At 42.3% G+C, this 25,354-nt stretch overlaps 2 protein-coding genes across 2 annotated transcripts; one reads left to right on the forward strand and one right to left on the reverse strand.

Annotated features, from left to right (window-relative positions):
- Positions 1-676: 676 nt before the first annotated feature.
- Positions 677-15,050, forward strand: bspry (B-box and SPRY domain containing; the record flags this gene model as incomplete). Its single annotated transcript, XM_080509858.1, has 7 exons — positions 677-730; positions 3,118-3,678; positions 5,777-5,875; positions 9,215-9,445; positions 10,926-10,951; positions 11,042-11,166; positions 12,249-15,050. The coding sequence occupies 7 exons, from the start codon at positions 677-679 to the stop codon at positions 12,785-12,787; spliced, it is 1,635 nt and encodes a 544-aa protein (XP_080365984.1). The 3' UTR covers positions 12,788-15,050.
- A 1,070-nt stretch (positions 15,051-16,120) lies between these two features.
- coq4 (coenzyme Q4 homolog) lies at positions 16,121-25,109 on the reverse strand. Its single transcript, XM_080510061.1, has 7 exons — positions 25,028-25,109; positions 22,371-22,514; positions 20,285-20,381; positions 20,062-20,164; positions 19,220-19,349; positions 18,356-18,449; positions 16,121-16,363 (listed from the first exon to the last, which is right to left on the reverse strand). Exons 1-7 carry the CDS (start codon positions 25,080-25,082, stop codon positions 16,204-16,206), a joined length of 783 nt encoding a protein of 260 aa, XP_080366187.1. The 5' UTR covers positions 25,083-25,109; the 3' UTR covers positions 16,121-16,203.
- Between the last annotated feature and the right edge of the window lie 245 nt (positions 25,110-25,354).

Here is a 25,354-nt window from a genome sequence, read left to right on the forward strand (position 1 = left end):
TGACTGTCAAAATAAAACTACCAAGTTGGATTGTTATTACAGTGACTATCAAAATAAAACCACCCTGTGTGATTGTTATTACAGTGACTGTCAAAATAAAACTACCAAGGTGGATTGTTATTACGGTGACTGTCAGAATAAAACTACCAAGGTGGATTGTTATTATGGTGACTGTCAAAATAAGACCACCAAGGTGGATTGTTATAATAGTGACTGTCAAAATAAAACTACCAAGTTGGATTGTTATTACGTTGACTGTCAAAATAAAACCACCACGTTGGATTGTTATTATGGTGACTGTCAAAATAAAACTACCAAGTTGGATTGTTATTACAGTGACTGTCAAAATAAAACTACCAAGTTGGATTGTTATTACGGTGACTGTCAAAATAAAACCACCACGTTGGATTGTTATTATGGTGACTGTCAAAATAAAACTACCAAGTTGGATTGTTATTACAGTGACTGTCAAAATAAAACCACCAAGTTGGATTGTTATAACAGTGACTGTCAAAATAAAACAACCAAGGTGGATTGTTATTACAATGACTATCAAAATAAAACTACCAAGTTGCATTGTTAGACAAGACACCCAGACGATCTGAAATCACGACATTCAAGACCAACCGGTCTAATGAAAAAAAAACAAAACTGAACTTTCTGGCCTGAATTCAAGATGGAGACTTGCTCCCGCGGCGTGGCGCGGCGGTGGCATCGTCATGACGACGGGGTTCGTTCTCAGGAGTTTTGAACTCGTCCCAACGGAGGGGATTCTGTCTGGGACTGAAAACGCATCGTTTCGGGAAATGTTCACGTTTGCAGGTAAACACTTCGAAAACGAGACCGCGGAAAACGATGCAGTTTGCATGGCGGGCCACTAGTGGGTGCTGTTGGTTGTTTCTGTCATGGAACCACACACACACATGCAGTAGAGAACAACATGTTATAAACAATAACAGAGAGAACATGGAGGAGTGGACAGACCAGCAAGGTGGATTGTTATTATGGTGACTGTCAAAATAAAACTACCAAGGTGGATTGTTATAACAGTGACTGTCAAAATAAAACTACCAAGTGGGATTGCTATAACAGTGACTGTCAAAATAAAACTAGCAAGTTGGATTGTTATTACGGTGACTGTCAAAATAAAACTACCAAGTTGGATTGTTATTATGGTGACTGTCAAAATAAAACCACCAAGTTGGATTGTTATAACAGTGACTGTCAAAATAAAACCACCAAGTGTGATTGTTATAACAGTGACTATCAAAATAAAACTACCAAGTGGGATTGTTATAACAGTGACTGTCAAAATAAAACCACCGATGTGGATTGTTATAACAGTGACTGTCAAAATAAAACCACCAAATGGGATTTTTAGAAGAGTGACTGTCAAAATAAAACTACCAAGTTGAATTGTTATTATGGTGACTGTAAAAATAAAACCACCAAGTGGGATTGTTATAACAGTGACTGTCAAAATAAAACCACCAATTGGGATTGTAATAACAATGACTGTCAAAATAAAACTACCAAGTTGAATTGTTATTATGGTGACTGTAAAAATAAAACCACCAATGTGGATTGTTATAACAGTGACTGTCAAAATAAAACTACCAAGTGGGATTGTTATAACAGTGACTGTCAAAATAAAACTAGCAAGTGTGATTGTTATTATGGTGACTGTCAAAATAAAACCACCAAGTGGGATTGTTATAACAGTGACTGTCAAAATAAAACCACCAATTGGGATTGTAATAACAATAACTGTCAAAATATAACTACCAAGCTGTCTCAAGAACCTGAAAATGCAATGAAAGTTTTGCGTTTCCACTTTAAAAAGAAAAAAGACATGTCAGTAAAATATATTTCTATATATAAAAAAATACTTTCCTCTGAATCTATTAAAGTTTGTGACTCAAAAAACCCGTAATAAAACATGAAAAGGTGCGTCAGACTTCCTGTTTCCTCTGAAAACTCCATCCTGGCTCATTGAGGCGTTTCCTCCTCTGTGTGCTTTTTACAGATTAAAATCATAATTGCTGGGATCAGGTGACGGAGGTCCAGACCTCCGACCTGAACCATCAAGGTGGATGCAGCATAAAGGAGGTGTTTCCTGACGTGGCCGTTCCTCCTCCTCCTCCTCCTCCTCCTCTTCCTCTCTGTTGTTTGCTGTTGCCAAACACGAGGTGTGGAGGAGCTGCTCCTCAAACAGCCTCAACACTGATAGACAGGAAACACCGAGAAGTGATTGTGAAGCTCCATCGTCCAATAATAATAACAATAATAATAATAATAAAAATTATAGTAATAATAATAAAATAATAATAATAATAGTAATAAAACAATAATAATAAAAAATAATAATAGTAATAACAAAATAATAATAATAAATAATATAATAGAAATAATAGTAATAATAACAATAAAATAATAATAATAAAATAAAAATAAAAATAATAATAACAAAATAGAAAAAACACCTTTGTTTGTATTTTATGTGGGATTAAAGTTGCGTTTACGTTTTTCTCTGAAACGTCAAGAATCACTTTCAACCTTTTCACGTGAAAAAAATACTGAACTTCTATCAGGAGAAGTTTTAATGTTCAGTTTCTATTGTTTTTACTTTTCTTTTTTTAAATATAGATAGATAGATAGATAGATGGATAGATGGATAGATGGATAGATAGATGGATAGATGGATAGATGGATAGATGGATAGATGGATAGATGGATAGATGGATAGATGGATAGATGGATAGATGGATAGATGGATAGATAGATAGATAGATAGATAGATAGATAGATAGATGGATAGATGGATAGATAGATAGATAGATAGATAGATAGATAGATAGATAGATTTGGGGACATGTTGGTAAAAAAGTGCCAGAAAATCTTGTTTATTCTTAAAAAAAGAACAATGAAAGCAGGAGAAACTCTAAATAGTGAACGAAAATCTTCACAAAGGTTAAATTAAGGGAAGATTATTTCTCGGAAAAGCAGAAAATCGTGTGAAGGACGAGCGGATCTGGATCGTCTTGTATTGGCGGTTAATCGTTTCCTTTCTTTCCTTTCCTTTCTTTTCTTTTTTCCCCCCCTTCCTCTCCTCTCCAGCTGACCTCCACTCTCCGTGTTGCACTTCCGTGTTCCGCTCACCTGTTGCTCCACCTGCGTTATTTTACTGCGCTCAGGAAGGCGCGTCCCCGCTGCTGCGCTGCGCTCCGCCGGGTTGCACCTGCCGCCGCGTCGCGCCGCGCCGCCGCCACCACCATGACCGACCTCAGGCCCGGTTCCTCCCCGGAGGAGACCTCCGAGTCCGGTACGGACCGCGACCCTCACCACCACCAGCCCATCTTCTCCGTCATGGCCAGCGCCGGAGGTTCCAAGCCGCAGGAGGAGGCGGCGGGGGGCCCCGCGGTGCCGAGCGGCAGCGCGTCCCCGCCGCTGGCCGGAGCCGCGGCCGCGACCACCACCACCACCACCACCTCCTCCTCCTCCTCCGACGCGGAGTCCGGCTTCTTCTCCGTGGCGCCCGAGCTGTGCGCGGAGCACGAGTCCGAGCTGGACTGGTTCTGCGGCACCGAGCGGAAGCTGATCTGCGTCCGGTGCGCCACGGCGGGCCCCTGCCGGGGCCACACGGTGGGCCCGCTGGCCGCCGGGGTCACCGCCGTGCGGGTGAGTGCGCGTGCGGAACTCTCCTCTCTCTCCATACCTGGAACGCGTAAACGCGCGTATTACTCGAGTATTTTCCAACAACAGCATGGATTTGAAGCCACGCGAAAGTACTCGAATACACATTTTGGTACCTGATACACCTGAGCAGGTGGATGAAGTACTGACATTTCAAAGTAAAGCGTCAAAATTCTGGTATTTTGAACTATTTATTGCTTGTTTCTTTCACGTAAACTGGGAAATGTCGACTTTGGTACTTAATACAACTTTAAAAGTGGATAAGTCGAGTGTTTACAGGTTGTTGCACACTCGAGTGTGCAGGTGGATGAAGTACCGACATTTCAAAGTAAAACGTCAAGATTATGGTATTTTGAAGTGATTTTTCTTAGTTGATGTCTTATTACTTGCTTGTTTCTTTCACGTAAACTGGGAAATGTCAACGTTGGTGCTTAATACAACTTTAAAAGTGGATAACTCGAGTGTTTACTTGAGTATTTTCAACAACAGCATCGATTTGAAGCCACGCGAAAGTACTCGAATACACATTTTGGTACCTTATACACCTGAGCAGGTGGATGAAGTACTGACATTTCAAAGTAAAGCGTCAAAATTCTGGTATTTTGAATTATTTATTGCTTGTTTCTTTCACGTAAACTGGGAAATGTCGACGTTGGTGCTTAATACAACTTTAAAAGTGGATAACAAGTTTATTAAAGTGTTTAAATGGACGCGGAGCTTTGCTGTGGTTGAAAATACTCAGTACTTGAATAAACAGTTTATTCACCTGCACAGGTGGATAAAGTACCAACAATTTAAAGTAAAGTACTAGTAAATGTTCACTTTTTTTTCCAGTTTACATGGCAATAACAAGCAATAAGACATATTAACCGAGAAACATCGACTCAAAGTAGCAGGATTATTAAAAAAACACACAACTACATGTACTTTATTTATCTGTACACTGGATAAAGTACTAAAGTAGGAAAATGTTGGTGCTCTGAAGTGATGCTGCTTGTTTCTTGTCACGTGAACATCGTGGACTGAAAGATGAATAAAGTTTTCGGGACTTTAATTTAACATTAAAACACCAAAATGTTTATTCAAATTCTGGCTTAATTCACGTGGCTTAAATTGACGTGGTTGAAATTACTCAGGTAAGCATTTTGGTACTTTATCCAACTGTATGGATGTATAAAGCACCTCAATGCACTAAATTACTATATATTTAGTGAGTTATTTTCACTCCCACATGGACAGGTGGGTGTGTTTCTTTCAGTTTCTCAGAACAACAGCAAGAATGAAACTAAGAATTCAGTGTCAAAAATTAATCATTTGTATAATTTCTTCAGTGTTTCTGGATTGACACATTTCAGTGTGAATTAAACTGAAGTTCCGTTTAATTCAGTTCAGGAGCCACTTGAGGTGGAATTTCGGTAAAAAAAAGGAGTCGTACAAACCTTTAAATTTAAACTTTAATGGTTTGTTGTTATGGTGTAGAGTATACGTGATGAAATTGTCTATATTTTCACAAAAAACCCCAAATATTTATCATAGAAAATGGCCACAATCTCAACATAAAGCCAGTTTTAATGATATTTTCTGGCGTACAATACAGTGAAATATCAAAAAATGTTGCATTACGGGTGTTTTCTATGGGCTTTGTGGTTTCCGAGCTTTTAATATTACTTTGTAGTCTTTTGTTTGAACTTTGTCTGTACAAACAGTCAACGTCAGATTCTTGGCTTAATGATGGCGAACATTTGATTTCATTTGTTCCGACGACTTCAAACACGTCACCGTAGTTATTCAAGGGTTTAAAAAAATTAAAATCAGATTCTATACTTGAATGAGTCACCGTATTGAGGAATACCTGCCGTGACGTCGGGCGTCGCCACGTGGAAACGGTTGACAGGTGAATATTTCTCTACGGGGCGTGTCTCATGTCTTTCCCTGCTTCCTCCTCCTGGAGGTATTTGGGAAGACAGGATTTTCCTGTCGGGCGTCCAGCCGATGCCCCGCGGGGCTTTGCTTCGTCCTCACAGTGTGTGTGTGTGTGTGTGTGTGTGTGTGTGTGTGTGTGTGTGTGTGTGACCTTCCACAGAACCGTCTGGTGGACGTGTGTGAGAAAATCCAGCTGCAGGCGCAGCGGATCGAGAAGTTCATCGACCAGACGCTGGCGGCCAAAGAGCAGAACCTGCAGGTGAGGGCGGAGGATCCTGCTCGACCGGTGTGGCGGCTTCACGCCGGCTCGTTACGGTTTTTTTATCTCCGAGCTTCCTGGGCCTCCGGGACGCAGGGAGAGAAAATAAAATAAAATCAAAAGCAGGAACCAAACCGACGTATTTAAAGCGAATAAAACAACGGAGGATGCGTTGGCCGTCGCCGCCCACGTAAAATATAATATAAAGAAACCATTAAAAAAAAAGGCTTAAAACAATGTAGTACATATGCCAGGCTCATAGGGGGCGCTGTGGCGCCGCCACAGGGAAACCCCCGAAACCAGAGAAGAAGACAGAGACATGGAAAAAAAATTCTTCATATTGGAGGAATCTAACGTCTGCAAACAGCAGCTTCTCGTTGTTGTTCAGTGATGTCAGAGAGGGAGGCGGGGTTATAAAGGCCAGGAGGCGGGGTTATAAAGACTGGGAGGCGGGGTTGTAAAGGCCAGGAGGCGGGGTTGTAAAATACGGGAGGCGGGGTTATAAAAGCCGGGAGGAGGGGTTATATAGGCCGGGAGGCGGGGTTATAAAGACTGGGAGGCGGGGTTGTAAAGGCCAGGAGGCGGGGTTGTAAAATACGGGAGGCGGGGTTATAAAAGCTGGGAGGAGGGGTTATATAGGCCGGGAGGCGGGGTTTTAAAGACCGGGAGGCGGGGTTATAAAAGCCGGGAGGCGGGGTTATGAAGGCCGGAAGGCGGGGTTATAAAGGCCAGGAGGCGCGTTATAAAAGACGGGAGGTGGGGTTATGAAGGCCGGGAGGCGGGGTTATAAAGGCCAGGAGGCGGGGTTATAAAAGACGGGAGGTGGGGTTATGAAGGCCGGGAGGCGGGGTTATAAAGGCCAGGAGGCGGGGTTATAAAAGACGGGAGGTGGGGTTATAAAGCCCAGGAGGCGGGGTTGTAAAAGGCGGGAGGCGGGGTTATAAAGGCCGGGAGGCGGGGTTTTAAAGACCGGGAGGCGGGGTTATAAAGGCCAGGAGGCGGGGTTATAAGGCCAGGAGGCGGGGCTATAAAAGACGGGAGGCGGGGTTATAAAGGCCGGGAGGTGGGGTTATAAAGGCCAGGAGGCGGGGTTATAAAAGACGGGAGGCGGGGTCATAAAAGCCGGGAGGCGGGGTTATAAAAGACGGGAGGCGGGGTTATAGGGCCGGGAGGCGGGGTTATAAAGGCCTAGAGGCGGGGTTATGAAGGCCGGGAGGCGGGGTTATAAAGGCCAGGAGGCGGGGTTATAAAAGCCAGGAGGCGGGGTTATAAAGACCGGGAGGCGGGGTTATAAAGGCCAGGAGGCGGGGTTTTAAAAGCCAGGAGGCGGGGTTATAAAAGCCAGGAGGCGGGGTTATAAAGGCCGGGAGGCGGAGGCCTACTGGCCGGGCAGAGGTACTACATCGTTTTGAGTCATTTTCACGGCGCCGTGTGAATTTGAACATTTTATCGAACGACGCCACCAAAACGAGACGCTTCTGCCACAAACAAGCAAATAATATTCAGCCAGAGACGCAAAAACACGTCGATCCTTTAAAATAGCTCGTAAAGTTTTACATAAAAGTTTCATCTCTACAATTTGAAACACGTTTTTACAGTTTTGTTTGTTTTTTCCAGGTTTGAACACTTTGACATTTTTAATCTTTTAACCGTGTTAGCCATTTTGTTTGGGTTTGACCTTTGACCTTTGCCATTTAAGCCTGTTCAGTTGGGCTCTTTTAGAATCTTTTGAGGGATTTCAGCAATTTTATTTCAGCCGTTTAGACTCTTTTCAACATTTTGGCTGGGTTTTTTTTTTCTTTCCACATTTCCTCATGGTTTTAGGATTTACAGGCGACTTTTAGCCACTTAAGCTTAGTTTGGTTTTGTTTGTTTGTTTATTTTTAGCAGTTTTGCGCAATTTTTATGACGAAAGAAAGAAAAAAACCAACATCAACCATCTGAACGAGTCAAAACAAAACCTGATCTAATCTGATGACTCAACATTTCTTGCCAAACATTTTTTTATTTATTTAGTTTTGCTTCAGCCGCTCTAAAACAGGAAGTAAAAAACTGATGACCGTCACTTCATACCTGCAGCTGTATTTTGAAATGTTTTTTTTTTTTTAAATGAATGAGACCCTGGAACTGCCGTACTTTCCATTTTGGTAAGCAAATATTTGACCTGGGCTCAAACACCGGCGCCACGTGCTCTCCCTGCCGGCCGGCGTGGGAGCGCAGACACTTGTAACGCTCCAGCGAGCGGCGGTCATTAACGTCGCCGACGACTTCCTGCTGCTCAGCATCAACAAACAAATCCACTGAATATTAACCCGCCTCACCCGGAGAATCTGCACCTAGAAAGGCAGACGTGCACGACGCACGGTGGCTTCAGACGTGACGGGAAGTTAATGGATGACAGCAGTTTCTTTTCTGCTGACTCAGCAAACACAATCTTTGAATAAACAGTTCACGTGTCACTATGAGGATCATAACGTGGAACTCGGAGGGCTTTAAGTGCTTTCTTAAGTGCTTTTTAAAGTTTTTGGGGGGTTTATTTGTGCTTTTTTTTCTACTAGCTTGAAATTTCTTTCCTGAATTTATACTTTTGTTTAATGAAAGTTATATTTTTTTAATTTAATTTTGACTTTTTTTTTACTTATTGTAAATTATATTTTTTCTTGATTTATAACTTTGAAAACATTTCATGACATTTTTTTTTGTACTTTATTTATAATTTTTCAAACGTAATTTTTTCCTTAATTTATACTTTTGACATAAGGTATATTTTTCCTTAGACATTTTCCTTAATTTATACTGAGGTTATAATCTTTCCCTTAATTTATACTTTTTTCTACGAACTTGAAATTTCTTTCCTTAATTTACACTTTTGTTTAATGAAAGTTATATTTTTTCCTTAATTTAGCCTTTTTTTAACTTACCGTAAAAAATTTTTTTCTTAATTTCTAACTTTCTAAAATTTTTATGCAATATTTTTTTCCGCTTAATTTACATTTTTTTCAAATGCGATTTTTCCTTAATTTATCATTTTTCCTTAATTTATACTTTTAACATAAGGTATATTTTTCCTTAATTTATACTTAAGGTTATAATCTTTTCCTACTAACTTGAATTTTTTTTTTTTAAGTTATATTTATGTCCTTAATTTATATATATATATATATATATATATATATTTTTTTTTTTTTTTTGTTTGTTTTTTTTTTTTTTTACTCACCGTAAACTTTATTTTTGTCCTCAATTCATACTTTTTTTCAAACTTAGGTTATCATTTTTTTTTTGTTGATTTATACTTTTGTTTTTGTGTAAATATTTTTGCTTCTCCTCCGCGACCCCCAGACGGCGGCGAGCACGGCGAGGGAGCAGGTGGTGGCCCGGGTCAACGCCGCCAGGGAGGCCCTGGAGGAGGAGGAGCAGCGCCTCCTGGAGGAGGTGCACAGGGAGGAGGAGCGGGTGGAGCAGTGCCTCCTCACCCAGCGGGCCCACTGGAGCCAGGCGCTGGCCAGCCTGGCCCAGACCCGGTCCAGACTGGTCCACACGCTCACACACACCCCGGACACACTGCTGGTGGTGAGAGGCTGCGTGTGTGTGTGTGTGTGTGTCTGTGTGTGTGTGTGTGTGTGTGTGTGTGTGTGTGTGTGTGTGTGTGTGTTTTAGCTATTTATAATATTTATAATAGTCAATGTTTGTAGAAAAAAATGCAACAGTTTGATCAAATATTATCAAAATACTTATAAAATGAATTAATTTAAACTGTAACATTTACAAATAGCATTATAAAGAACTTCATATGGCACTTAAGTATAAAGAAATCAGTTTGAAAGTAACTAAAACACCAAAATCACATTTAATCTATTAGTTTTAGCTGAAAAAAACCCACTATTACATTGTTGAAATATGACTTTTACTTATGATTTTTTATGCAGTATTTTATGCACGGGGCTTATGTTCGTGCTGTTATCTTTAAAAAAAAAAAAAATTATAATTTAAATTCATCCTTGGAAGGAATATGAAAGTTGTCGAAATACTGAAACTACTGAAAATTTAAACCCCAAAGTTTAAAAATCTTGTTATTAAGCAGCTTTGTGGCAATTATGCAGAATAAAACATTTTCAAAAACACATAAATGACCACAGTTAATCAGTTTCAGCTATTTTAAGTATATTTCTAATATTTCTAATATTTGCACGACATTTAATAAAAAAACCCTGACGGGGAGGGACGTGAACGATACCAAATCAAAATACTCATGAAATGAATCAATTTAAACTGTAACATTTACAAATAGTGTTATAAACAACTTCATATGGCACTTAAGTATAAAGAAATCAGTTTGAAAGTAACTAAAACACCAAAATCACACTTAATCTATTAGTTTTAGCTGAATAACCACTATTACATTGTTGAAATATGACTTTTACTACAGTTACTGGGATTTTCTTTTTTTTTTTATGCAGCATTTTATGCACGTGGCTTATGTTCGTGCTGTTCACTTAAAAAAATTTAAAAAATCCTCCTTGGAAGGAATATGAAAGTTGTCGAAATACTGAAACTACTGAAAATTTAAACCCCAAAGTTTAAAAATATTGTTATTGAGCAACTTTATGCAGAATAAAAAAATTCAAAAACACATAAATGACGACAATTAATCAGTTTCAGCTATTTTAAGTATATTTCTAATATTTGCACGACATTTAAAAAAAAAAAAAACCCTGACGGGAAGGAACGTGAACGATACCAAATCAAAATACTTCAAATCAATTTAAACTGTAACATTTACAAATAGTGTTATAAACAACTTCATATGGCACTTAAGTATAAAGAAATCAGTCTGAAAGCAACTAAAAATCCCACATAATTGATCAGTTTTAACTTTAAAAAAACAAAAAAAGACAATTTCTTGTTGGAAATATGACTTTTTGTTCAAGTATGGAGTGGATAGTCGTGGCTTTATGTTCAAACCGTTTAAAAAAAAAAAGGTAAAAATAATTAAAAGAGTTTAAAGCAGTGAATGGCGTCGGTGTGCTAAAATGTGCCGACCTTCTTTCAGACGAGCCTCCAGGAGATCGATGAAAGGTGCGTTGGTCTTCAGCCTCCAGGTGAGTGTTGCTCGTCTCTGATTGGCCGGCCGGCCGTGACGCCGCTCCGCCCGCTTGTGTTTTCCAGGGTGGAGGAGAGCGAGGGGGTGGGCGAGCCGCGGGACACCGAGCAGCTCAACCTCAACGCCGCCTGCAGCCACAGCCACCTGCTGAGGGCCCTGTGGACCAGCGCCATGCTGCTGGCCCCCCGCGGTGCGTACGCCTCGCCTTGCCTCACCTTGCCTTGCCTCGCCTTGCCTCGCACTGAAACACCGGCCACGCCATACGCTTCTCTGGCAGGAACGATGAGGAATAGGTTATCTGGAGGGAAAACAAAGGGGGGGTGAGGGTTAGAGGGGGTGAGGGGGGGTTAGAGCAGGTGAGGGTGGGGGGGGGGGGGGTTAGAGCAGGTGAGGGGGGGTTAGAGGGGGGGGTTAAAGAGCTGCAGAGGAAGAATTCAGATCTTCTGCTTCATTAAGGTGGAAAATAGAAACAAACATGGCGGCTTCCTGAGAAACATGACTTCCTGTCTGGAGTCTGGTCTAGTGAGGAAGGAAGGAGGGAAGGAGGGATGGAAGGAGGGAGGGAGGGAAGGGAAGGAAGGAGGGATTGAAGCTAGGAGGGAAGGGAAGAAGGAGGGAGGGAGGGAAGGAGGGAGGGAAGGGAAGAGGGAGGGAGGGAAGGAGGGATGGAAGGAAGGAGGGATGGAAGCTAGGAGGGAAGGGAAGAAGGAGGGAGGGAGGGAAGGAAGGAGGGAGGGAAGGGAAGAGGGAGGGAAGAAAGGAGGGAGGGAAGCTAAGAGGGAAGGAAGGAAGGAGGGATGGAAAGAGGTAGGGAAGGAAGGAAGGAGAGAAAGATGGAATGATTGAGGGAAGGAAGGAAGGAGGGAGGGAAGGAGAAATGGAAGGAAGAAGCGAAGCACAGAGGGAAGGAAGGATAGAAGGAGAGAAGCAGAAAAGGAGGGAAGGAAGGAGAGAAGGAGAAAAAGAAGGGAGGGAAGCTCAGAGAGAAGGAAGGATAGAAGGAGAGAAGGAGAAAAGGAAGGAAGGAGGGAGGGATGCTCGGAGGGAAGGAAGGAGAGAAGGAGAAAAGGAAGCAATGTGGGAAAGGAGGGAGGGAAGGAAGGAAGGTGGGAAGAAAGGAACAAGGGAGGGAAAGAAAGAAAAGAAAGCAATTTTTTTCATGGTGTGTTAAAATGACCCTCCTTCTCCCTCTCCCCCTCTTCTTCCTCCTCCCCCTCCCTCCTCCCTCTCCCCCTCCCTCCTCACCTCCTCCCCCTCTTCCCCCCCCTCCAGCCGTCACCTCCCCCCCCCTGCAGTTCGACCCCCGCACGGTGAGCCCCCTGCTGTCCCTGTCGGACGACCGCCGCACGCTGACCTTCGCAAACAGGAAGCAGCGTGCGCCGCCGCCGCCCTACGACCCGGCCCGCTTCGACTACTGGCCCAACGCCCTGGGCTCGCCGGCCGTGGCGTCGGGCTGGCGGGCCTGGCTGGTGGACGTGGGCCAGAGCGGCGCCTTCAAGGTGGGCGTGTGCTACGCGGCGCTGGGGCGCAAGGGCTCGGGCGACGGCGCCCGGCTGGGCCACAACGCCCAGTCCTGGGTGCTGTCGCACTACGACGGCGAGTACTCCTTCTGCCACGCCGGCCGCAAGGCGCCGCTGCGGCTGGCGAGGCGGCCGGCGAGGATCGGCCTGCTGCTGGACTGGAGCGGCCAGACGCTCACCTTCTACGAGCCCGAGTCCGCCGCCGTGCTGCACGCCGTCGCGCAGCGCTGGGACGCGCCGCTGCTGCCCGCCTTCGCCGTGTCCGACCGCAGCGTCACCATCGTGCACTGACGCCGCGTCTTCTTTTATTTTTTCATTCACTTGTTTTTAGGAGTTTAAGATTCAATTAAAAAAACCAACAACAAAAAACGCGCTGTACCTTTAAGACCTGTGCCAATAAGATGGAACTGTAATTTGACACCAGCCTCACTCCCTCAAAAGCAGCTGTTCCTGGAGGGGAAAAAAATAAGAGATTTTTGCAAAATAAATCAAATTGACCCTTTTAGGAGTTTAAGATTAAATTAAAAAATAAATAAATCGTGCTGTACCTTTAAGACCTGTGCCGATAAGATGGAACTGTAATTTGACACCAGCCTCACTCCCTCAAAAAAGCAGCTGTTCCTGGAGGGGAAAAAAATAAAAGTAGATAAACAATAAATATTGTATAAAGTACATGAGGCAAAGAAACTTCTGGGCTTTTTAGGAGTTTAAGATTAAATAATAAAAAAAAAAACTGCGCTGTACCTTTAAGACCTGTGCCGATAAGATGGAACTGTAATTTGACACCAGCTTCACTCCCTTAAAAGCAGCTGTTCCTGGAGAAGAAAAACAAAAAAAAGTAGATAAACAATAAATATTGTATAAAGTACATAAGGGAAAGAAACTTCTGGGCTTTTTAGGAGTTTAAGATTAAATTAAAAAATAAATAAATCGCGCTGTACCTTTAAGACCTGTGCGGAGATCAGATGGAACTGTAATTTGACACCAGCCTCACTCCCTCAAAAGCAGCTGTTCCTGGAGGGAAAAAAAAAGAGATTTTTGCAAAATAAATCAAATTGACCCTTTTAGGAGTTTAAGATTAAATTAAAAAAATAAATAAATCACGCTGTACCTTTAAGACCTGTGCCGATAGGATGGAACTGTAATTTGACACCAGCCTCACTCCCTCAAAAGCAGCTGTTCCTGGAGGAAAAAAAAAAGTAGATAAACAATAAATATTGTATAAAGTACATGAGGAAAAGAAATTTCTGAGCTTTTTAGGAGTTTAACGTTAAATTAAAAAATAAATAAATCACACTACCTTTAAGACCTGTGCCGATAAGATGGAACTGTAGTTTGACACCAGCCTCACTCCCTCAAACGCAGCTCTTCTTGCAGGAAAAAAATGTACAATTAGATAAACAATAAATATTGTATAAAGTACATAAGGGAAAGAAACTTCTGGGGTTTTTTGCAAAATAAATCAAATTTACCCTTTTAGGAGTTTAAGATTAAATTAAAAAATAAATAAATCGCGCTGTACCTTTAAGACCTGTGCCGATAAGATGGAACTGTAATTTGAAAACAACAATTTAAACAGCCTCACTCCCTCAAAAGCAGCTGTTCCTGGAGGGGAAAAAAAAAGTAGATAAACAATAAATATTGTATAAAGTACATTTGCAAAATAAATCAAATTTACCCGGAAACACGTTTACATTTTAAAATGAAGATTCTGAAGTTTCATATGTTTCAAAGTATCTATCCATTTTCTAATCCATTTTAATTGTTTATTTTTCCCCATTTTAAGCTTTTTTTTTTTATCCCATATTATTTTAAAAAGCCTTTTTAAAGAGATCAAAATGACTTTGATCTCTTTCAAAAGGCTTTTTATTTTTTTTCAAAGAGATAAAAGCCATTTTGAAAATGTCTCCAGTGTGTAAATAAAACAAGATAAAGTGTTTATTGCTGATTTAGTTAAAGCTGCAGGTTCCAGATCGAGGCCATAACGGGGAGTTTAACTCATTTTAGTCCCACTTTGACAGGTAATACAAATATTTGACGTACTGCAATACTTTGGTTTTATTTTAATATCCTGAATGAAAAGTTTACATTTAGTCAAAACGGTTGGAAAAAAAACTCAACGGGTTAATGATTTTAAAGAAAAATAAGTGCAATTATGTGATTTTTCAGGTTGAAATTACAGTGAAATCCTTTATAAACTTGGAGTTTAATGTTATTGCTGCTTTAACGTAATAGATTTATCAGCTTCAGTCTCTAAGCACATTATCATCTTTATTAATAAACACTACGATCACATGTAAATAAACGAGAAATAACATGTTGCATTGGACCGCCATCTTTTTCTATTTATTACAATTTCTTTGATTTTTTTTTATGTGTTTATTTGCTTTATATTATTTTTTCATAGTTTCTGTAGTAACTGGTTTGACTGATGGTGATTGTTTTTTTTTTCTTATGAGGAGAAAATTAATGTATAATCAGCTCGATCAGCAAGATGAAACTTTTACAAAATTCTGTAATAAAGAAAATGATTTGTAAAAAAAAATAAACTTCAGTAAACGATTCAATAAAACACGATGTTCTCCTTGTGTATGGAAATCCAGCATCTCACAAACTAGAAATGATTTAGAATTATAAAAATAAAAGATTTTAACATCAGAATATTGATCTACTGAGAATTCCACAATTTACTTCCGGGTGCAATTCACCTCCTGGCCACCAGGGGGCAGCAGCGCCTCACGTCCAACATCACTGAGGACCACGAAGCGCCGCAAAAGATCCAAGACGTTTTCAAAATCAGCAAATATTTACTGTTTCTTTAATGTTTGACAAAATCTTTGAGAAAATACCTGGAAATTCAGATTTTCTTCTACTTAATAAACATTAACAATCATCTTTATATGACATTCATTGTTATTAACACTTGTTTAAAGGAGCAAAACTTACCAACGATTTCTATCTTTTTAATGGAATCTGTCTGTGGCTGCATAATATGACGTGTTAAAGTAGAACTGATGAAAACGTTTTGAAAAGGGAACAATCATAATGGAAGTTTCTATAGATATTCAGGTAAAAGGTTCATTTGAATAATTTCTAAAGCTTGAAAAGTTTTGAAAGAAATAGAAATACTTTGCTTTAATAGAAGTGTTATTGTTGATGTTAAATAGTAAGTGACTGGTTTCAGGCGTTTTGGATCGTGTCACACAGGGCTTTTACTTTAAACTTTAAACTTTGTGCTGAGAATACATGGCAAAAATGTATTTTTACAAAAGCCAAACAATTACTGCAGAAAATCACTCCAATTTCAACACAAAGACAATTTCAATGAAACTTTCTGGATCAAAATACTGTGAAATATTCAAAGAATCTTGTGGTAAAGCTGATGCATTCTGGGTGTTTTTGCAATCTCAGCCCGACAGCGCGGCTCCGAGGCTGAAGGTCGAGTCTCACCGTTGTTTTGAGTCTAAAACGCTTTCAGAAATGTGTGAAAATGTCCCGCATTCCTTTGAACTTTACATTAATTCTCCCCGCAAAGTGCTCATAATGTGGCTGACGGGCAGGAGAGAGAGAGCGCTCAGGAGACAGCATTGACTTTTTTAATTTTTTTATTTGTTATTATACAGACACACACAATCACACACACACACACACACACCAGTTTCAGTCTGTACAACCAGACCATCAGAGAGGAACTAAATCACAACCGATCACCGCGGCGACGGCGGCGGCGGGATGTTGAGTTCCCGTCGCAGCTCGTCGATGTTCTGCTCCCAGCGCCGCTCGTAGAAGAGGCTGAGGACGCAGCGGCTCCGCCGGCCGCTCTGCAGCGCCCAGGGGCCCAGAGAGGTGAGCAGGGCCTGCAGCCGGCTGGAGGGGGAGGGGGGAGGAGGGGGCGGGGGGGGAGGGGGGGTCAGTGAGGAAGCTCCAACTCAGGGGTGTCAAACTCATTTCAGTTGAGGGGCCACATCAACCTGACCTGACCTCTGGAGGGCCAACAAGTCAAACGTAACATGTTAAACTGATATGGACAAATATCAAAGTCTTTCCTTCCTTTGATCCTTTTGTAACTGCAAGGATTTGCCATTCTATTCTGAAATATACATATTAAAGGAAATCAGATATTATATTGTTAAAAAAAAAAAAAAACACAATATCTGGATATATTTTTATTCATGATTAAAACAATTTGTCATCATCTGGAAATATTTGAGTTTACGTGTCTAAAGTATCACTTCACATAAATTGGACTCATTGTTTTATTGTGAAAGGCGTTGCGTCATGTGACCTCCACAGATTGCATTAATTAATTCTGACCAAGGGCGGTTTTGAATGTCATTTTTGCCAATACAGTGTTTTTAGATCAGCCTCTGTCAGTTTTCATATTTATATACTATATTTATTATTTAAAAAAAAAAAAAATCACATGGCGGCCGGATTAGATCCTCTGGCGGGCCGCTTCTGGCCCCCGGGCCGCATGTTGGACACCCCTGGTCTAACTGAACGGACGAGGAAGTTTACATGATTTATGAACGAGGAAGCGGATGTTTGACGAGGAGTTTCCTCCTACGCCCACACCGCCGCTTCAACTGGCCTCAAGGGAAATAAATTCATCAAATGTGACAGAAGGTTTTTCAGATCAGGCGCCTCAAACTTGGATCCGCCAAAGTACCGGGAAAATTGTAGAAATTTCAAAGAAAATGCTTTTTTCCCCCTGAAGTTTTCTGGTCATTTTGCAGCAGAATTCTTCATTAGAAATGGATTCATGTCGAGGTTTCTGGAATAATTGTTTATTTCCTGTGAAAACGTCGATATTTTCATGACAAACTGCGCCACAGCAAAAGAAGGTTTAAAAGTTGTTGTTAGGACACTAAATTACCAGTCAGGATGAAAAGAACTCTGAACTAAAACGTGTTTCGACTGCAGTTATTGGTGAAAACAGGAAAATATTGTTTTATTAATTAAAAAAAAAAAGTTTTTTATTGAGTAATATTTGGTTTAAGAAATGACGCAAAAGGTATAATATATGCGCTGGTGGGAAAGTATGAGCCTGAAGCATCTATATGACGGCTGAATAAATGAATTATTTGTTCATTTGCTCCGTTTACAAAATGCTAAACTTTCATAGCTGATCTCCTTTGATCTTTCTGCTTTGTGTCGGACCGCTTTTGGCAATTTAAAAAAATGTATGTACTCAGAAACGGTTCGTCATTAACGTCCCATAATCTCATGGACTGATCCTTGGATGATGACGAATCATCCCTGAAGATTTCAGAAACTTCGGCGGAGGAGTTTTTTTGCGAAAAGTTGGTAAAATAATTACACACAAAGTATAGAAATATAAATAAATTCATAACCTTAGTAAACAAACCTGTTCACGCTGTGCACACGGACACAAAGTCGGATTGTTTTCGAAAAGTTCCACCTTGGGGCGCAATTTTTATTCAAATAGCTGCGTTTTTAGGGACCGTTGTCATGGAAATGGACAAGATGCTATAAAAGGTTCATACGTTCTCAATTGAAAACGTGTAAACGAGGCCTCGGTTTGACCAGGTGCAGTTTTCGTCGCGGTGCGGCAGTTGTGTAAGGTGTTTTACTAAAATGGTTTCGTAAACATTGAAAAAGTCCCAACAGCTTTTAACCGTTTAGCCAAACCCAGAATAAAAGATAATTCACAGCCATTAGCGTAACGAGCTAAATTAGTGGTGACGTGACTGGTACACGCCTCACTCCTGAACAAAAAAACTTCTGCAAAAAGTCCAGTTTCTAAAACAATCAGCAAGTTGTCGAGAAGCGTCGCGGACGTTTCGACGAGCCGCTACAGAAATGGCAGGAAGTGACGCGGCGGCGGTGGGAACGTACCTGGCGTTAAGCCGCAGGGGGCCCAGCACGGCGCCCAGGGCGCACATGGGAAGTCCCGTCTGGGCGGCCTCAAACCACTTCACCGCCACTTCACCTGCAACGACACAACGGCGGAACACATTTGCATTTGAAGGTGGCGAAACCTGCAGTCAAGATGAAAGTGAAACGTGGGGAGATGAGTTTTGCTTCTGAGAAACTCAAAATGTCACAGGAGGGTTTTAAAAAAAAAGAAGAAGAAATAAAGGCCGTCGGTGAGAAAGAAGGTAAAGTGAATTCCTGAGAGTCCACGTGTTTCCTTCACGTTAACGTTTACAAAGCACAAAGTCTCTCAATACAATCGATGAGGCATTTTCTATGGCGACGGAGCGTTTTCAAAAAGTTTCATTCCCCACCCCCCCCCTATTTCCTCGGAGGACCAGTTGAGGCCTTTTCAAAAAGTTTTGTTATCCCACGTTTCCATAAAGACGGAGATGGAGCGTTTTGTTTATACACCCCCCCCCCTCCCGCCAATTTCCACAGGGATGGCGATGGGGCATTTTCAAAAAGTTGTGTTTTGCAATGTTTCAACGGAAACTGTGTCGGGTAAGGGCTACGGTTAAGCATGGTCACAAGCATTTTCAAAAAGTTGCATTTTTCCCAAATCTGCATAGCGTTTGGCTCCATTCAAAAAGTTGCGTTTTCCATGGAAGCTGACTATTTTCAAAAAGACCCCCACACCCGGCTTTCTATGGAGATTTAGTCAGCGCCTTTTCAAAAAGTTGCATTTCCAACTCCAGTTCCATGGAGATGGAGTTTTGTCAAAAAGTTGCATTCTTCCCTGGTTTCCATGGAGACGGAGTTCATTCAAAAATTAAGAGTCCTCACCCAGCATGGTGGTGGGCAGGCCCAGCAGGGTGTGCAGCAGGTCGTGGACCTCCCGGTAGCGCTGCATGACGAACGCCAGCTCCTCGTCGTCCACGAACTTCACGGCGGCTCTGGAGTCGGGCGTCACGTCCTGAGGGGGGCGCCGTTAGCAAGGAACGCACAGGAGGAGTGGTGAGAGTGGAGGAGAAGAAGAAGAAGAAGAAGAAGAAGAAGAAAAGAAAAGTGTAAGAAGAAGAAGAGTGGAAGAAGAAGAAGACGAAAAGTGGAAGACGAAGAATAAGAAGAAAAGTGTAAGAAGAAGAAGAAAAGTGGTAGAAGAAGAAAAAGAAGAAGACAAGTGGAAGAAGAAAAAGAAGAAGACAAGTGGAAGAAAAGTAGAAGAAGAAGAAGGAGAAGAAGAAGAAGAAAAGAGGAAGAAGAAGCAGAAAGAGAAAAAGAGTGGAAGAAGAAAGAAAAAGAGTGGAAGAAGAAAAAGAAGAAAAATAGTGGAAGGAGAAGAAGAAGGAGAAGAAGTGGTGGAAGAAGAAGAAGAAGAAGAAGAAGTGGAAGCAGAAGAAGAAGCAGAAGAAGAAGAAGAGGAAGAAGAAGAAGAGGAAGAAGAAGCAGAAGAAGAAGAAGCAGAAGAAGAAGAAGGAGAAGAAGTGGAAGGAGAAGAAGAAGAAGAAGAAGAAGAAGAAGCAGAAGAAGAAGAAGCAGAAGAAGAAGAAGCAGAAGAAGAAGGAGAAGAAGTGGAAGAAGAAGAAGAAGAAGAAGAAGGGGAAGGAGAAGAAGTGGAAGAAGAAGAAGCAGAAGAAGAAGAAGAAAAGTGGAGTTTTGCTTCAACGCTGCGTCGACGTTCTTACGTTCTCCTCCAGGAAGCGCAGGTACTCCCTCCCGAAGGAGCCGTCCGGCAGGGCGGCCATCTTGGCGAGGTGGAGCGTGCAGAGGCGGATGCGGGGGCGCTCTCTAGAGTTCATCGGGAGGAGGAGGAGGATGATGGGGGTTCGTCCCCAGGAGGAGGAGGAGGGGGGGGGGGGGGGGGGGAGGAGGAGGAGGGGGGGGAGGTGTTTGGAGAGTCAGACTCACGTCAGGACGGCGGAACCTTCCGGGTCGTTCCTCATCCGGTCCCGGAGGCGGAGCAGCGCCTGGCGGCCCGTCGTCTCTCCCAGCACGGCCACCATGTCTGCAGACCAGGTCACAGCGGGGGGGGGGGGGGGGGGGGGGGTGGGTCTCACTCAATCATCCGGCGTTTTCTACGTCTTTTTGTTCAACTCGTCCCAACAAGACGATTCATTTTTCAGCGATTCAACCCGTTTCTCCTTCCAGACCCTCAAAACAAACGCGATTAAATACAACTGCAGCTCGTGGGATGATTTTTTATTTATTTATTTTCAAACAAAAATATAAAGTAATTCCCTTTTTTTTAAAAATCTTTAAATGCGACTCTCCTTCACATATTACTGCAGCCTCTTTTTTTTTTTTTACTTCTTTCATTTCTTAAATTGGAATCAGGCCAATAAACAAGCCTGAGCAGAAATTATATTAAAAAAAACCCACTGAAATAAAGAGAAATATTGCATAAATTTCACTTCTTATATCTATTTTTCAGTTTCTACATGTTAATTATTGGGAGATACTTTTTCACGTGATCTGCATCGATACTTCGTCATAAAATACGCAAACGTTTGTGGTTGTAATGCGGCAAAACAAGGAAAAGTGGTGTGAATACTTCCACTTTACTTTTTACTTTACAAACTACAAGCCGCTACTTTTTTTCACCCCGCGGTTTTAAACCACTCGACTCATTTATGGATATTTTTGCGGGTCAACGAGCTCCATGGCAACGTGATGCGTTCAGGGGCATCACGTAATTACGACCGCTCTCGTTTTTCTGCTATCTGCTATGTTTAAACCATCTTTTCTATAACGCTAGGCGCTTTGGTCATTTGCAATTTTACCACAATAAGTGACCGATTTTAACTTCTAGCTAAATTCTACGCGCGACGGTGTTAAAGTAGTCCGTCTTTCCCATGGCCTTTAAATAAACATGTGGTGTACAGTGAAACTACTAAAAGTAGTTTGTTCGACCTTCAAAGTAAAGCAGTTTCCAGTAAAGACACAGCAGCTGCTGGTTGAACAGGAAGCTGAACTCTATAAACATCTGTCGAATTTCTTCCGGGGGAATTTTCTCAGTGACTCAAGTCGTCAATCACCTCAGGCCAAACTATTTATTTAAACTAAACTAAACCCTACAATAAGGAAGCGACGACGACGAGAGGGAAGACGTGTGAGCAGACAGGTGTCGATTCCGTCGTGGTTGCCGACGTTTGGTTTCAGGGAGTTTTTTTAACTTGTCGTTTCTCTTCCCGGGACGATTTCGTCTCTCCGGGGAAATAAAACCTTGAAAATGAGCTTCTGGCTTGTGTCCGTGAGACGAAAACGTCACATCCTGTCCCCAAACGGTGGCGAGACAAAGACCACGGGAAGGTTTAGTCAAGGAAAAGCTGCAAGATAAATCATCTGGAATCTATGTTGAGGGTTTCTATGTTTCATATAAATATGAAAACTGACGGAGGCTGATCTAAAAACACTAGATCGGCAAAAATTACATTCAAAACCGCCCTTGGTCAGGAATTTGACCCCCGACATGAATGCAATCTGTGGAGGTCGCATAACGCTACGCCTTTCACAATAAAACAATGAGTCCAATTTATGTGAAATGAGACTTTAGACTCGTAAACTCAAAACAATTTCCAGATGATGACAAATTGTTTTAATCCTGAATAAAATTACAATATGCAGATGCAGCTGATTGGGGCTTTTTTGTGTGTTTTTTTTGTTTTTTTACAAATATAATAATATCCGATTTCCTTTAATATGTATATTTCAGAATAGACTGGCAAATTCTTGCAGTTACAAAAGGATCAAAAGAAGGAAAGACTTTGATATTTGTCCATATCTGCAATTTAATATGTGACGTTTGACTTGTTGGGCCTCCAGAGGTCAGAGGTCAGATCAGGTTGATGTGGCCCCTCAACTGAAACCAGTTTAACCCCCCTGGTTTATAGAGTCACTCTGCTAGTCTCATAAAGCTGATCTGTGCTGTTCGGGTGTGAAGGTGAACTGGGATCCTGGAAGTGTCCCCGTATGGCGCCGGCGCCGGCGGCCTCACCGTGTCTGTAGGGATCCCGCAGCGCCGCCACGCCGGAGCCCACGGCCAGCAGGGCCTTCTGGACGGCGGTGGTGGGGATGTGTCCGGGATAAAGCCCATCGTAGCCGACGGACGGAGACCCGGAACTGCTGTGGACACACGGTCCTGCAAGGCAGGATTACACTTTAGGATAGATTCTTAAAACGCCAGCTCCTTTAAAGTCCCAGTGAAATGTAACACACTACTTTGCAAAAAAACGATAGTTGTGGTTCTACTTGTAAGGTTCCTCCGACTCTGCCCCACCACTGTTGTCGCAGAACAAAGTTATTTGAATTTTGAATCTCCAGCCGAGGAAGTCGGGGGAATCCTTCTTCTTCGTGAGCCATTGTGGGCGGAGCCTATGTGTGACGTCACGAGTTGTGCAGATCTCCATCTGTTGTGTTTACATCGGCTTGTTTCCTCTTAAATATCCAAGTTTTTACAGTGTTTTGAAGTTATAGTCGGCGTTTTATGAGCCTTGACGAAAGATTGAGCCTGGAAGAGACCTAGAGAGGAGGAAAGGAGCACGGGCGGCGGGAGCCACTAGCGGCTAGCTCGGGTGACTAGCGGGAGCCGCTAGCGGCTAGCTCGGGTGACTAGCGGGAGCCGCTAGCGGCTAGCTCGGGTGGCTAGTAGACGATCAAGTAATAACTGGACTCGTCTTCGGTGATTCCGCGAAGTCGGAAAAGCGCTTGGACGTGTTGGATCCAGGAAGCCGGTCGTTCTGCCAAAAGTCAGGAGCCTCAAAGCCTCAAAGGTGAAAACTGGCGGCTGCTGAGGCGAGGAGACGAGGACGAATGGAGGACGAAGCGTCTTCTGCTTCCTCAAACATGTTCCAGACGGGGTCACCGATGGCAGAACCACCTTCTGTGTCTCCTTCATCAATCACTGGGTTTGAAATGACGACGATGATGAAATATGGTTAAATTCAGCCTCTTCGTGGTCAAAACTCTGATCCTCCATAATGTAAACACAACTTGGGCGTGTGCACAACTCGTGATGTCACTATTATTGTCAGAAGCTCCGCCCAGCAGAGGAAATACCAACGTTTATCGGCTATTTTCTCGCAGATTGCCGTGTTTTAACATTTTACTCTTCAGCCAGTTAGCATAAAAAAACGTCCCTTGAAGCGACACCAGAGTGTTTTGGAGGTGGAATCTTCATTTCACTAGGACTTTAAACTGCAGTGGTGAACGTCAGCCGACCCCCAAAAGTGACCGTTTACGAAGGTAAACAAGGACGCGACACCCGTCAGGGTCACGGGCGCCAGATCCGACTCGCCGTTTTCGGCCCAAACACAACTTGAAACCCTCCCACCTCAATACAAAAAACCAGCCTGAACCTCAACCTGTATATAAACTCATGTTGAAACTAGAAAACGATCATCGGTGTAAATCAGTAACACGCCTTAAGCACACAATTGCACAAAATAAGCAAAGATAAAATGGTTAAGTAAATATGGCAGGAGACCCACCCGATCTGGCAACACAGGTCCGCACTGAGTATTTGGCACGTTGTCAAGTTCACACAAAGGTTTACTGGGTTTAATGTCAATGTGACGGCTCAGATTCCAATTCAACTTGACTTTTGACTTTTGTCCTCACCAAAGCAGTTTATATAGGCTGTAAACATCCCAGTATTCATGTGAAAGCCCTTGGCCTTAAGATGAAGCATGTATTGTAAAACTGGATTGCTTAAATCCCTTGAAACTACATTTCAAAAGTTAGGTTTTTGCAGAATAAATCTGAATATGTGTGATGCGTGGCAAAAATATCAACAATCTCGTCACTTCCTTCGAAATCAATACCATATATAGGAATATCTAATATTACTTGTATATGCAAGTTGCAGTTTCACTTAGTGCATGCATGCTTTTCCATTGTAGTCATTGTTGGGTTTTTTTAGACGCAGATGCAGGTTCAGTTCACACTTTATCCTCAATAACAAATATCTACCGTCTGCATACATGAAAGTGTTTAATACATACGAATTGTGTATATGTATAATTTGGGGGAATCAGAACACTGAGGTCTAGTGTTGCTTCACCCCTCACAACATTATATTTTATACACAGTACATGTGACTTTACTATACGATTCATGATATTAATATTTTAATTTCCTGTGAATTATAAATGGCGATCGTTGTAGTTTCCAGACGAACTCGATGCGTTGATGCTGAATTGCGTTATAATACACTAAATTAGCAACGTGATGTGATTAAAGGAATTGTTATTCTGCAAAGCGTGACAGGAGACCGCTAGTGTTTCGGATTAACTTGTTCCCGTGTTAACTGGTGACCCACTTCCTTTAGCATCCGCTGTTGCCGCTGTTAAGAAACCAGACATAAATCCGTAGCTGTCCCGGTGAACATCGTTTGAACTTATTCACAATAAAGGTTGCGAACGCATCGTTTGTGAGTCTGACAGCATCTTGGTGTTTCTGCGGCAGCGACGACGGACGCTGACATATGTAATCAGTTAACACGTAAACCAGTCCATCCGAAACACCAAACATTCCTGCACGCTGTCCTTTTTAGCCCGTGACCTTCCACTGCCAACGCAGTCACCGGACTAAAAATCACCCTAATCTGCATTTCTACAGGCACCGGAGACGACAGAGGCGAGGAAAGACCCGTACCTTTAGAGGTTAAAACGCAGCGTCGCCGCTTTAAGCGTGGCAAGGCTCGCCACATTGTGACCGCCCAGTGCGCATGCGCGAAGCGATGCCTTTCCCCCTTTTATATCACGGAGCAGCCCGGAGGGGCGGTGCTGCTTGTTAGACCCAAAACACTGGTCAAAACTGTAAAAAAACAACAACAAAAAAACCGCACATATAATAAATAGAAGGTCATTCGGTTTTGGTAACCTAGCAACAACTCAGAAGGCGGTGACATGAAGTAATTACCTGGACTAAATTACATTGATACTTATATTATATCATATATTTCATATGGCATATTGCATG

This window comes from Blennius ocellaris, assembly GCF_963422515.1.
Source record: "Blennius ocellaris genome assembly, chromosome: 15".
In the NCBI taxonomy this organism is placed as follows: domain Eukaryota; kingdom Metazoa; phylum Chordata; class Actinopteri; order Blenniiformes; family Blenniidae; genus Blennius; species Blennius ocellaris.

Coding starts and splice junctions, on each gene's coding strand:
- coq4 (XM_080510061.1), bottom strand. CDS start 25,082: ATGTGGCGAGCCTTGCCACGCTTAAAGCGGCGACGCTGCGTTTTAACC. Junction 20,165..20,284: donor GAAGGTTCCGCCGTCCTGAC/GTGAGTCTGACT, acceptor GATGAACTCTAG/AGAGCGCCCCCGCATCCGCC. Junction 16,364..18,355: donor CCCCTGCGGCTTAACGCCAG/GTACGTTCCCAC, acceptor CTCCCCCTCCAG/CCGGCTGCAGGCCCTGCTCA.